The sequence below is a fragment of the Xyrauchen texanus genome, unplaced genomic scaffold, assembly GCF_025860055.1.
Source record: "Xyrauchen texanus isolate HMW12.3.18 unplaced genomic scaffold, RBS_HiC_50CHRs HiC_scaffold_620, whole genome shotgun sequence".
Taxonomy (NCBI): Eukaryota; Metazoa; Chordata; class Actinopteri; order Cypriniformes; family Catostomidae; genus Xyrauchen; species Xyrauchen texanus.
In genome coordinates this window covers 8,929-23,941 of record NW_026266600.1, presented here as the reverse complement: position 1 = coordinate 23,941, position 15,013 = coordinate 8,929, and the positions used below count along the sequence as shown (strand labels likewise).

The 15,013-nt window shown below is 38.2% G+C and overlaps 1 protein-coding gene across 1 annotated transcript; it reads right to left on the bottom strand.

The window, feature by feature from the left end:
- Window positions 1-273: 273 nt before the first annotated feature.
- On the bottom strand, window positions 274-13,985 carry LOC127642446 (tax1-binding protein 1 homolog B-like; the record flags this gene model as incomplete). The annotated part of the gene is made up of 16 exons (XM_052125062.1): window positions 274-458; window positions 2,227-2,410; window positions 3,087-3,173; window positions 6,272-6,397; window positions 6,474-6,589; window positions 6,732-6,801; window positions 6,929-7,084; window positions 8,222-8,473; window positions 8,753-8,896; window positions 10,431-10,640; window positions 10,862-11,047; window positions 11,747-11,837; window positions 12,107-12,255; window positions 12,959-13,117; window positions 13,230-13,420; window positions 13,883-13,985. Coding segments are annotated over 16 exons (2,385 nt in total), but the record flags the coding sequence as incomplete, so codon positions are not given.
- Window positions 13,986-15,013: the final 1,028 nt, after the last annotated feature.

The following is a 15,013-nucleotide window of genomic DNA, read 5'->3' as shown; positions in this document are numbered from 1 at the left end:
ATGTTTTAATTCAGAGATTCCACTGTTTGTCAAGCAAGGCTAACAAGCCCAATTAGCAGCAGTGTGCAGTGGGGCAAGACTGTGAGCACTTCCTTACTGACTCTGCTCTGGGTAACCAGGGCTTTAATAATGCCAGCTAAGCTAAGCCCTGCCGGAAGCCAACACAGCAGAGCACAGAGAGAGAAGAAAAGGAGATGTAAGACAAGAGTTGAAGAAGAGTTTAGGTCCATCTGCATCTGATGTGATTAAAATCCTGATCCTTCCTCTATATCACCTCTAATGCGGAGGCAGCTGTTATTAACTCACAGTGGTTTGTGGCTCTTCTGGTTCCTCCAGTCCATCAGGGCGACTGAGGTTACGGGAAGGCTGTATGCAGACCACATTGCTGTCCCAGGATGGAGGCCCAACAGGGGGCAGTCGGGGCATCTGGTCATCAGAGAACTCTCCATCGGCTCCATCTATCAGGAAAGGAAACACTTTAATGCCTTAACATCTGGAATGAAACAATGATGTAAGACAAACCCTGTAGCTCAAACAAATATGTGACAAACCAGGAGTTTGCCAGCTTGAAAAACACATTTCTACTTGTGTACTTGAATTTACAATACATGTAGGCATTATGACCAAAACTAAACAAGTGCTTTGAAATTCGCAGACAAATAAGAAGTGTCCCATTTCTATAAAAAAAAAAATAATTAAATCACTGTACGTATTGTTGTAATCGGTAAAAACATCAAATAGCCATGTGTCATATGTAATTGGAAAGCTCTCAAAGAGTAGAATACAACCAGTTGTTTTACTCACAAACACAAATACAGTGAGTACATGTAAAAAAAAGTTGTTGCTTATTAGCTGCATTTTCACTTCTAACTCACAAACAAAAATACAGCAAGTAATAGCTAAATATATGTCTTTGACATACATGTTTCATGTGAACAGGTGCTGCTCATGTGCCATATGTTCACTTATAACAATTAAGACAGAAAATTAAATATAACATACCATAAAGAGAATGCCATTATCTTTAAAATAAGTCCACACACAATGTAATCGGATGCATAGATCAATAGATCATCTACACAAAGCACAATGTGCACAGCGCATAATGTTCTATCTGGCTAAAAACACATTAGCTTTGGATCAGATGACTTCATCATAAATTGTACATAAAAGTACATTGTCCAGTGTCATGGAACGCTAAACCAATCGTATTAGGATTCAGATCACTGAACCAGTGGTAAAAGTCATCCAAATATGGACAGAGAGGATTGTTCACTCTAATAAAATATTGCCACCAGGTGATGGTGCCCAGTTCATGACACAAACTCAATGATGACTCAAATGACACAGAATAGAACTGAGTGAGCTATCGTTATTCATGCCTGCATGGTTTGGAGTGAAAGCATACCTTTGAAATTAGTTCTTATGTACAATTATGTTTTATTTGTTTGGGGAGGCTTTTGGACACTTGGGAGACATTTATGGACACTAGGATAAATCATTTTTGTAATGCTATATCTTTTGATAGCTTTGTCATTTGAACACAAAATTTTATTTGGTCATGATTGGGAACAAAATGTGAAAGTTATTTAGAGCTACCTTATTTACACCCTGAGATATATAATGTCAAATCAGAAAAACAACAAAAAAAAAGTTACTTTTTGGCTCAAGTTTTTGGTGTGATTTTTCAGCAGTTGTTTAAGTCATAATAAAAAATTGAAAAATTCATAATCAACTGACCCTCTTTGTTTTTTTTTTGTTTTTAGTTATAAGCCTTTGATTTTGGGCATTCCACTGAAAAAAGAGATCTTTAAAAACACCTTCAGACCTTAAAGGGTCAAACAATGCACATAAACTAGTGGGGAACACAGTAGGGTTTACTCCAGGGTTCCTTCTTTGACATTTCTATTTGGGATGTCCAGAACTACATATTTTTTAAATCGTCTTGTTAGAAGGTGCCTGAAAAACTACTCGACTAATCTGTCTCAAGAAAGCCCTGTATAACTGAGCTGGTTTCAGGTTTCCCTCACCCCAATTGGGTGCTTCTTAAGGGACGTATATATATGATGTGTTCTCACGTTTAAAAAATTAGAAGCAATAAACAGAACAGAACTTGACTACTCATCTTAAAAATGCAATGCTCTTATTTCTTCCATCGTTTATACATGTTTTTCTTCATTCAGGTCAAAGAGATTAATCAAGTAATAGATATAGGTATATAGATACCCCTGGAGTCAGTAGAAGAGTATGGGTTCCCAAACATCAGATCAGCTGGGCGCTGTGGCACCAGCAGGGGAGATGGGTCATCCTGAGGGTAAGGCATGGGGTACTGCAAGAAAACTGACTGCACATCCAGGTTGCCATCTTTCTTTCCATTTTCTTCCTCCCTGCTGACACTCCTCTGCAACTCCTAATACGACACACAGAAAACATTGTTTAATGTTGGCTTTGTCAAAGCCTTTTTTTAGAACGGTTGTCAAAACCAGTGGTTAACAACCTGATCCACAAATTTCAACTGCAAAATAAATGTAAATTAATTAATGCAAAGCAAAATTGGGTGAAATTGGCACAGAGAAGACAAAACTGAAAGAAAAGCCTCATTTAAGGCCAGGCGTGATGTATTGACAATAATCAGGCCCCATTTTTCCATTCCTTCATTCCTCTTTCCTCCATCTTTGAGTCCAGACAATACATCACACACTACACCGAGAAGTGGCCAAGACAAAGAGTTACTCGCCACCCTCACACAAACAGTTTAATTAGGCCCTTCATTAAAACTCCTCTGCCTGTTCAAAGGGAGGCAGATCTCTGACTTTTATTGAAGTCTTCTGCAGGCGCCAATTTAATTTAGTCTCAACCTCAAATTGGGTCATTTTGCTTTTTGAGCGTCGAGTTTTGTGTTGTACCTCCACTATGCATCCCTCTCTGTGGTCCAGGGTAATTGAATGGAAAATAAGGACCCACTTGCACTGCTCACCAATTAGAGTGATATGTTAAACCCAAACCAGATTCTGAGAATAAAAAACAAGCAACGAAAACAACAGCACTTTTAGATGCCATGCAGAGATGAAAATGAAAGCACGCACCCCTTCCAGTTTCTCTTTTTCTTTGGTCAACGCAACAAGACTGTCCTTCAGCTCCTTCAGTTCCCGGCCTTTCTCTGCTATCTGGCTCTGTAATATAAAAATTCCATTAATATTGAGATTTATTTGTCAAAAACATGAATTAAAAAGTAAATATATAAGAAATCGTCTTGCAAAAGCTTGCCACTTTGTTCTGGAATGAGAGAAAAAAATTGCGTACGGGAAAATGTATGGTCAATATTGCAAAATTAACCTAATGGTTGGGGTCTTGTATCACCCCAAAGGGCTATAGTTTCAGGATATGAAAACATAATTTCATGGACATTAAATTTTGCAGTTCAAATTATTTTATTATGCAAAAGGAAAGATCAGAGAGAGCTATATAGTAGACAACTCTTAATTATACAGTTAAGTAGTCAAACAAAAATGAAGAATGCACCACTTGACTAATCAGAATCAAGTATTCCAGGGAGCCGAGAAATAATGACATTCATTAGCTAAAAACATGAATAAAGACATTTTAAAAAATCTAGACCATTGCAACAGATGCTGTGGGATAAATCTATAAACCAAGTGATTTCAATGAATTATTTGCCTGTCAGTAAACAAAAAGCTCCTTCTTAAGCAACAAGATGGCTTCGCTATCACTCATTTACATCTAGCTTGGCATGACTCCACTTGAGTCATTCAAAGAAACAGTAAACTTTAGCCAAAATCTACCACTGATCTGCACATGACCCTACTACTTAAACAGAACCGAGTCCAGTGCTCTGTCTCCTGCTGCGTGGGGAGGAAGCCTGCAGATGCATTATCCTGTCTTGATCCCAGGACTTCCAACTGTCCTTCCTCCACTGTCTCCATGTCTCATGTAAACAGCAGTAAAAGTCAGTCTCCTCAGTGACATGCTCATAAACCAGTACTGTCAAGTGTGTTTGTGCTAAGGCAATGATATTGTGTTTGAGTCAGAGCAGCCGTAAACAGTGTGAAGAGAAAACGGTACTAAGGTCGTCCTGGATCTGTTATCAGAACATCTGAAGGACTGCTTATCTTTGATCAAGTTTCCACCATATGTACAAATCAGAGTCTTTTTGAACAAAAACTTACAACAGTTCAAATAAAAACAGCACAGCTACCCTTTGTGTAGTTCCAGAATTGCTAAAGCATTTCCCAGCTAATTTGAATTCTGTAACATTCTGCATTTCAAAATGATAAATAATGAATGTCATAAGGTACGGAGACGTGTGTGTTACATCCTAGGTTGTTGGAGTGGAGCAGTTAAAAAATAAGACAGATTGGTAACATCTAGGGACGCACCGATCATGATTTTTCATGGCCGATTCCGATTTCAAAAGGCCATTCTGTCATGCTTCAAGCGCTGAGAAAGCACTCATTTATTAGAGTAGCAGTGTATGTGTGATTCCCTGCGTGTTGCAAAAAAGATCCGCTCTAAATCTAGGCACGATCGATGATTTAAGATGAATATCGGCCGATTCCGATCAGTGGCCGATCGATCGGTGCATCCTTAGTAACATCAGACAAAAAGAAAGTAACTTGGAGCAAGTTATTCCATTTTAATAAAGGTTTAAAAAAGAAACATCATCTTTGCAATAGCATAAACCAATGAATCATGCACAAAAACACCAGGAAGTGATCTATTTTGATTTCAAGTTGACTTCAAAGCTGGCTATATTTCAGACAAAAAATGCAGTATTAAGGGCCGTTCACAACAATGCACTTTTGCATCTGTCTGCACTGTTTTTCAATCCACGGATGTCTTTGACCGTTGCACCACATCTGTTTTTTTTTTTTGCAGCAGCAGCAGAATCAGCATCTTGCACTAGAGTGCTGTTTTTTTAGAAGCAGTTTGTAAAGTTAACAGGAACTTTAACAACTGTATTCTGTTCCATTCATTGTGCTGCATGTCTGCTGTGTACATCTTCCATTTACCTATTTGATTTGCAACTACACGCACATAATAAGCATGCACATTTTTTTTAAATAGTTTTCCTAAAAATGTATGTCCAGTATTATTATATACAGTATGTGCACAGTGAGACTACATTTCGAAATTGTATAGAATACCGAGCTATAGAAAGTCTATTTTTAAAAGAGTTTTTTAAATCAAATTGTTTATTATGTTTTCAGAAGTATTGGTTATAATTTTATTTTAGATGCTACAGACATCACAGCTGATTTTCTGTAAAGCTACTTTGGAACAATGTGTTTTGGGAAAAATCACAAGAACAAAAAACGATATAAAAACTATACAAAATAAATATATATATATATTTGACTTGGTTTGACAAAATCACTAATGACTAAAAACAAGTGATAGCTAGCACTGAAACATTTTACTTATCAGAAATTTGCATAAGACATACAAGTAATGGCCAGCATCGTCCAGTCACTGCTGACCATGTTAAAATAACATAAAATTCTGAGTCAATGTACTGATTACCATTGTCCCATGACTGCCCAAACATGTTGAGTAGTTCAAACATCATCTGCAGCCTGACACTGAACTTTGATAGGAAGGATTGAATGCACTTGGCTTCATAGGAAAGCTATAGGATGCTCCCTATTTATTGAATGACTTAACCTCCAGTGTGCTGTCTGTCTGCACTGGTCTCTCAACAGTTCAAATGCACTGTACTTTCATACTAACTTCATTTTTGCTGTTTCTCCCAAAGACAAACTCCGCTGTGATCGGCAGCATGTTGTTTTGTCACAAGACTTCATACATCAAAATGCTAACTGAAAGCCCAGAGTCTCTTGTACTGAGATCAGTTGGTTTAAATGAAATTAAATTATGCATTGTATATAGCGAAGCCAAATTACAATGTCCAAGCATGTGTATGCGGGGTCGCATGAGGTTAGTGAAAGAATGCATTCGGTCTGAACTCTAAGATCTGATGAAAAATTACGTCTGACTGAACAGTGGTCACTTAAACTCATTACACTTGTACTGGTTTTGGTTGTCATCTGACTTTAAATGTGTCACTCAAACAACGACATTCAAACTGCCGACATAAATGATCTCAGTGGTATTGTAAATCAATACAGCATATAAATCACAAATGTGCTTTAAACCTGTCCTGTGCAACCTGGCTCATAGGATTAAAGGTGACCAATTTTTTAACCCGGATGTGATTGGAGGGTAATATTCTGCACCAGCAGGGGGCGCTGACCTTATAACGATCCTCCTCAGCAGCCAGCTGCATTCTCAGACTCTCATTGGTCTTTATCTGCTCCTTCAGTTTCACCTCCATCTTTGTGAGATCATCGGTCATCATGCTGCAACGCTCTCTCTCCTCCTGCAGGTAAGTGTGCTAAGCATTAATATACTAAGCAGATCCAGTATGTCAGAGAAAGAAAGAGAAAGCTGCTTACACTAAGCATCTGCTTGCATTTTCGGTATTTGTCATTTTTGTCTGGCTCCTTGCTTGCTGTTTTCAGCTTGCACTGGATGATGGCATCTAGCACTGCATCTGATGTACCTGGGCTTCCTTTTAGCAGTCCAAGGAGCACAACAGTATGTCAATATAATGTCGAGAGACCAAGTTGAATAATCTAGGTTGAAAATGCCCTCCAACTAATATTATACCTGACTCAACAATATAAAATGGTACCCATTTAGTATGAACTTACCTGGTGCAGATGATTCTGGACTGGCAGACAAAGAACCAGTTGCTGTTTCAGATCCCGGACTTCTCTTCACCTGAGACAAAACAAAATGGTTGGCTAAGTCGAAAAACTAGCAAACAACTAATAAAACTCAGTGTGGAACAACTGTACAGTTGCAAAGTATAGTGGAAAAAATCTGAATGCTAGGGGCGTTCACTCACTCCTTGCTGTTCACTGAGCTTGGTCACTTGTTTCTGTAGCTTCTGGCATTCCTTATATTTGTCTTTATAGTGTTCAGCAGCCATCTGCAGTCTGAGCCGTAGATCTTCAACCTCCTTTTGCAGTTCAGTTACAGTAGACCCTTCTAATTCCTTACACTGTTGAGAAAGTGATTATTCAGTAATTGTCAAAACAACAGAGAGAACAGTTCCTAACATTCCTTAGTAACAGAGTTATATGTTGTGAACACAATGGGAACTGGGCCCAGTTGCATAAAACCTCTTAGGTTAAGAATACCTGTAGTAACAATACACTTACAATTATAACTAAAGTTTTCTTTTCCTTTTTTTTTCATGGAAAGGTATTCCTTGAAAGATATTGAAATTAGTGTCCTGAGATATCTCAGCAGTCTCTAGACTGTGTAAACAGCAAACAAAAATGTGTCTGCAGACAATGACGCTTTCTGTCTGTCCATCATTTTGTGCATTTTCATAGTAGTTGCAGCTAATTATTGAGGCAAAATGCATTTATACCATGATGTTCATAACAGTTGTCAGTTGAAGGTGCTATTTTGCAGCTGTTGTTTTTAACAACCATTTCTGCTCTCAATAAAGCTCATTTTGATATCTTTGGAGGTTTGGGATTTGGAAAGAGGTGCATGGCTAATTCAACAGCTCAGTCTTGTTGAAGTAGAACAGGTGAAATCGCTTAAAGCACCTTTAAAAGGTTTCTTTTAACCAGACTAAAGAGCAATTATTATCGTTATCAAAAACTAAAACAAAAATTAAATGAATAAATTTTCATTAAATGAAATAAAATATAAAGAACTTACATGATTGGAAAAACTCAAAATGAACTAAAATAAATTTTAATGACTCCAAAACTAAAATAATTAAAAAAGTGAATTATTGTTAGTTTTGATACACAGTGAACACAATTTAAAAAAACTTTACAACTTGTCTTCATTACACTAGATCACAATAAATCTAATCAGCACTTGGAAAATTAATGTTGGTAAACATAAATTTAAATGATTAGTAAACGCATGAACTTTGGCAGCCCTGAAATACTAAAACTAAACTAAAATTAACATTCCCCGAGTTAAAAGTAACAAAAGTGAAACAATTTTAAAAATGAAATTGAAATAAAAAATTACAATTAAAAAATATAATAACGCTGATATCGAATGGACTTGATCCCTGAACACTCTGGGCTTTGACTAAGGCATACTGGACTTAAAGAAGATGTTTAATCCTGTCCTGGTCATTAAGTTATACAGGTGGGCATCTCTTTACCGCCTCCTGCTGGGTTGAGTTTTTCATCTCCTCCAGCTGCTTTTCCAGGTGGCTGCACTCAGTGCAGGCTTCAGCCTGTCCCTTCTTTAAGGATTCAGCCTCCAGACGGACACGATAAAGCTCAGACATGCTTCTGTCACGAGCGTTAGAAGAGTCACGCAGCTCAGCTGACAGCATGTTCACCTGCTGCTGCGTAGCCTGCAACTGTTCCTCTTTCTGCCTGAGCTGCTCCCGAAGAGCTTTACTTTCCCCCTAACGAACACACAAAGTTACTGTATGTGACTGCAAACATATACACAAACACACAAATACGAACACTATCACTACTTAAAACAATGGCAAACACAAACCATCAACTTTTTACCAATCCATGTTTATTTATTTATTTTGAATTTTTTACATAGGGGGGGAGGCAAGGCACACATAAACTCGCATCATTAAAGCATGTGGGTTTACCACTAGACAATGGCTCTGACTATAATGTGTTTTGAATTTAGATATATCACTGAAATATAGGATATGTGTCAGTACCATTGGTGAACTGCTGGCCAGTAGCTGGCGATGCTGTTTGTCTTTATCTGCCAGACAGGCATTGACTCTTGTGAGCTCCTCTTTCAGCTGAGCAATGGTGTTCTCCATGTTTTCAGAGCAATGCTGTTTTACTTGTTCCTCACACTGTAGTAAAAATAAAAAATAAAAATAAAAGGTTCATAATATTCCTTAGCTACTTGGGAAGACAGAGTGTAATCTAAGGTATAGACTTATTCCCTGAACATTAAGGGATTTCTTGTTCAGGCATTCTGGACTTATGTGTTTATATAAGAGGTGTAATCCTGTCCTGGTAATTTTTCCATGAAATTTAGGGGTGTAACAGTTCAAATTTCTCACGGTTCGGTTTGTATCACGGTTTTGGTATGGTTCGGTATTTGTTATGTTCAGGGGAAAAAATATTACTGCCAAATCCAAAGTAAAAATATTCTGGTAAAAGAGACTTCAAGAGATTTGCACTCACTACAAAACACAATAGTTTAACTACAGTAACCATAGTTTAAACATTGTATTTGTAGTAAAATCATAGTAACCAAAAAATGAACATGGTTTCTGTCATGTTTACAATACTATAGTCAAATCAAGGTTACTATATGGAAACTACAGTATTACTGTTGTAAAACAATGATTATTTCTATCAAAACCATGATTTCTGCTAAGAAAACCATGGTGACAACAGTCTTTGTTATTAACAGTCATGGTTACTACAATATTACTATAGTAAAACCATGGTTAATTTTCATTTGGGTCCTTACTCTTCACCCTCTCTAATTACTAACTCAATATTTTAACTTAATACCTGCATTATAAAGCTACATGCATCAACAAAAAGTGCATTTCAAACTCAACTCAATGTATATACAACGTTCATAATCTGTACATCACTATAGAAATAAACATGCTATTAATATATGGAGGTGAATAACGCGACTCGAGTAAATCCAACATCTTCATCAACGGAGGAAGGGCAACATAACTTTGGCTTTAATTATTGTTTCATGTCTGTCCGAACTAGCACCGAGTGCCTGCTTAAAGATGGAAGGGAGTGTGTCTGTGTGCAGTTTCGGGCTCACCTGCAACTCTGTGCGCACCATGCGCTATATATCCTCGGGTGATGTCACCGTAAATAGCTAATCAAATAACGATGCATTACCAGTGGCACTAGCGTCAAAAATGTCTGCAAACATGGCCTGTTTTGTAAACGTTTTTTTGACCATAGCTGTTGTAATTGATTGCATATAGAAAAAGTTCCCAGACAGGAGACTCAAATGACGCAGGGGCTTCTCTCTTGCGACTTGATTTCTCCACTTGCCATTTTGCCAATGAGTGCAGAACTGTGATGTCATCAACTGATTTAACATACTAACAGTTAATAGGACAGCTTCTCTCTGTAGAATGTTGACCCATGTGAAACGCAGGCAAGGGTGTCCATCTACAGAGCCATACAGGTGCCTTAGTAGAGGTTACAACTGCTCGTGTCTATTTGGTGCTTTATTTTCTTTACCAAACTGTATGATCCAGATGCATTATTAAACTAGAGATGAACCGCAGAGCAAATGCTTACCGAACTGTGGTTGGCGAACCAAACCTTTTTTACCGGAGAACCGTTACACCCCTAATAAACATAATAAAATATTAAAACAGGTGGGCATCTCTTTACCGCCTTCTGCTGGGTTGACATTTTCATTTCTTCTAGCTGCTTTTCCAGGTGGCTGCACTCAGCTTGGGCCTCTGCCTGGCCCTTTTTGAATGACTCAACCTCCAGACGGACACGGTAAAGCTCAGCCATGCTTTTGTCATGGGCGCTGGAATAGTCACGCAACTGTTCTTCTTTCCGCCTGAGCTGCTCCCTAAGAGCCTGGCAATCCTTCTGACAAACACACGCACAAAAAATTACGAACTTATGAATCAGGAAATTATGCAAGCCAAACTTGGACTTTCGTCACCCACATGAGCAACATGGCTTAATGTGTCGGCGCATGTGCGTTAACAACTAGGCCACAGTTAAGGCCATAATAATGTGTTTTGAACTGAGATATATCACTACAATATATGAGATGTATGTTAAGCAAAGGTTCTTTGTGTGTATACCGAGGGTGAACTGTTGGCCAGTAGCTGGTGGTGCTGTTTGTCTTTCTCTGCCAGACATGCTTTGAATCTGGTGAGCTCCTCCTTCAACTGAGCAATGGTGTTCTCCTTATTCACATCCACTGACTTCAGCATCTGCAGTTCGGTACTCAGCTTAGTGTTTTCCAGCTCCCGGTTCTTCAGGTGAATCTATGTACACACACACACCAAGACAACTCAAAAAGACTGTCCATCTCTCTCTTTGTTCCTTTGTTGTGCAATAACCTGGGCACAAGGCAAATAAAACTAGCAGTGAATCAAAGCCAATCCAGATCCAGGATGTGCCCCCAATTCTTCACATACAGTACATCTCTACAAAGAGGTATATTTCTGCCTGGTAAGGAAGTATGCAAGCTTAACCTAATTATAACACAGCAGTAAGAGTCCAGCAACTCTGCTCCACCCCCACCCTTCTCTTTCTCTGCCCCAGGCAGCTGCTATGAAGTGTGGGCCTGCTGTGTTTCCTTGGCTACAGCCCAGCGTTAATGGCCAGATCCTGTGCCCGCCACAAGAATGACGGAATATAAGAGTGAGTGATGGAGAGTGAGAATTACCTAGTGTGAGTTACAGTAATTACGAAAAGAGCAAGATTTAACTTAGTTAACTTCGATTTATCATCGAAGATGTGGAATACAGACCTTTGTTAAATCTGAACAAGCCTTTTTAAAAAAGAAAGCTCAAAGCTGGCATTTATTTTTTTACATTGAGATCAAATAAATAGATAAAGGAAAATATGAGAGAGAGATATAGAGGCAAGGAGAGCATTTCTTCAACTGTGAGGGTGCAGTTTCATTTCTTTTGAGAAAACGATAATGATATGCGTATGAGATAGTGAGCGAGTGGCATTACCTTATAAAGCTCCTTCTCATCTTTCTCATTCTTCAGTTGACACTCAAGAGCCTCTTTCTCCAAGGTCAACTTCTTCACTCGATCCTTCAGGCTGTAAAATCAGAACAGATCAGTCATTCAGCCACACTCTCATCAGCATGCAATGAACATATCCAGAAAAAATAAAATAAACAGTGGTCATAGTTCTAAAATGAAGCAATGGATATTCTAATGAGTCTTATAGTCTAATCTGAAGATATGATATCTTCTTATGTAATCTAAAGGCATATAAAACAGTTCCATGGTTTGTTATTGTAAGTGAAGAAGTTGGGTCTGATTGGCTGTTTGTGGCTGTAAAGTCATTATGGTAAGAAATCGCACCAGTCCAGTTCAGTCTCCTTCTGTAGGCCTTTCTGGGTGACTCCAATCAGATCTTCCTCTAACTGCAACAGTCGGGCAGTACTCTCCTCCATTCTTCTTTTCACCACTTCTCTCTCCTCCTGCAAGCTCTGGGCAGAGAGATGTAACTCCTGTGTGTACACACACACACACAGATAAGAGAGGAAACTCATGAGCCATATAGAGTGATTCATTTGGTCATAAGCATGTTGTATTAACAGCTTTGTTCAGCTACAGAAAGCATGGAAGAATAGATTGTTGGCTCTTGTGTTATGGTTGTGTGTGGTCTCTGAGAATCTGCAAACATTTTCTGGGAATGTAGGTCTCCAAATCCCACTCCAGTCTCTTCTGCAGCACCACTTCATGTGCAGAATTTTTTGAATTATTTTAGCAGCACATAAAAAAAAACATATAAAAGTGCAGTCATAAAATTAACAGCCAGGAACGGGTGTGCTTCTTTTCATCTTTAAACCAGTTTTGCCTGAGAGCTGATACTTTTATACTTCATGAACACTGCCACTTAAAAAAGGAACAAATGGCAATGATGCTAATGATAGCATGTGTCATGTAAATCTGTGAAGTATGATTATTATATTTATTTTATGTAGAGCGCCTTCAGAGAGACTCTCACTAGGGGGTGCTGACAGCCTGTGTACTCTAAAACCATTTGAACGTCAACTGTACAAGATAGAGGAAGATTTCCATGAAAACAATTATGCCAATGAGTAAAAAGGTGCTCCCTTTCTCACAGGTCTTATTTCCAAAATATTATCAAGTCAAGGCAAAAACACCTGGACATTTTTCACTTCTTTTTTACTTTTATTTATTTCTCACCTGCACTTCTTTTCTGAGCTGAGTGCTGCCCTCTTGCTCCTGCTCATATTCTTTTTGTAGTTTGTTCTTCTCCTCAATCAGTTCTTCCCTCTCTTTCTGCAGCAGGTCCAGGTTGTCCAAGAGCTCCTTCTTTTCCTGTTGAATTTGCTCAATTTTTTGCTGGGAGAGAAAAAATAAATGTGTCAAGCCTGACAGCAAAACTGATAATAAAAGTCTAATTTCTGCACGTGTGCTCAAACATGTTTATAAATTAAACAACATATCTCATCACCTCCAGGTAACTGGCCTTGGTGGTGACAACCAGGATATCCGATCCACCTTCATCCTCCATTGTCATGAGTTCTTCCTCTGTGGGGCTGTTGGCACGGAACTGGAATGGAGTGCTGGCTCCACGGATCTCTCCCTTATGCGTCACATAGCAGAACTGGTAGAACTCGCCATCATCATTTGGGACATAGTAACCTGCAAGTCCCCAAGAATAAGAATTTATACAACACCCCTATCTTTGAAGGAAAACAAGCAGCTTATACTTTCCAAAAGGTACTGAAGCATCAATCAAACGAAGAACATATTTTGTAGGACTAATAAACACACTTTGTGATATGCTCATATCCTTAATTTATTAATGCTCATATATTTAATTCAATTGTATATTTTCTTAATCGACTATAAGGAATCCTGTCTTATGCCACATAAACCCTCTAATCCCTCACAAAGATTCCAGTATGTGACCTGAACCAATCCAGTAAAACTGGCCAATCACAACTACAGCCTTCTAATAGAAGGCAGCAGTGTGTCCTATTTAACTGCATCTGTCATTACTAATTAAAATCTCTAAACACACATTTTGAGGGTCCTTCTCTCTGGCAGTGCATTCACTGAAGAATGGTTGTATGAAACCAATTTCAAACAATTGTATTTTACCTTGGAAGACCACAGATCTGTTAACTGCAGTTCCCTCAGTATAGTTGTCTGGAAGAGGTGACCACAGGAACGTGTAGTAGTCACGAGCAGTACTCCAGCCAACCTGTGAGAAAGATAGAGACTTGAGTATATATATATGACTTAAAGGGAGGGATAGTTTACCCAAAAATGAAAATTCTCTCATAATGTAATCATCCCAGATGTGTATTAATTTCTTTCTTCTGCAGAACAAAAACGAAGCTTTTTAGAAGAATATTTCAGCTCTGCTAGTCCTTACAATGCAAGTAAATGGTGACCAGACCTTTGAAGCTACAAAAATCTTTAACTAAAGAGAAAGTGTAGATTTATGTTAAAAAAAAAGGACTTCAATATTTATATGTTTCTCACCTACACCCATTATATCACTTCTGAAGAATTTATTTAACCACTGGAGTCATATGGATTACTTTTATATGGCTTTTATGTGACTTCAAATGTCTGATCACCATTTGCTTGCATTGTAAGGACCAACAGAGCTGAGATATTATTCTAAAAATCTTTGTTTGTGTTCAGCAGAAGAAAGAAAGTCATCCAAATCTGGGATGGCATGAGGCTGAGTAAATGATGAGAGAATTGCCAGTATTTATATTTACATTTACATTTATGCATTTGGCAGACGCTTTTATTCAAAGCGACTTACAGAGCCCTTATTACAGGGACAATCCCCCCGGAGCAACCTGGAGTTAAGTGCCTTGCTCAAGGACACAATGGTGGTGGCTGTGGGGTTTGAACCAGTGTTCTTCTGATTACCAGATTACCAGTTATGTGCTTAGACCACTACACCACCACCACTCTCGTTGTACTATATATATAATATATAGTACAACAATATAATATATAGTACAACATATACTGACTGTAGTAATATCGTTTTTGGCGGAAACCTCAAAACTTGTTACTGAGTTGTTGCTATGGTTGATATTATAAAACCTTACTGTTTTATATGACATTCTAAATCTATACAGTTTTATAAAAAATAAAAAAAGAACAAAAATTTCCCACCACTTTTCCAATCAATCATGTTCAAGGATGTTTAAAAGTCGTTCAAAATTCTGACTGATTCGTTAATGGATCATTCAGACCAGTTTGCAA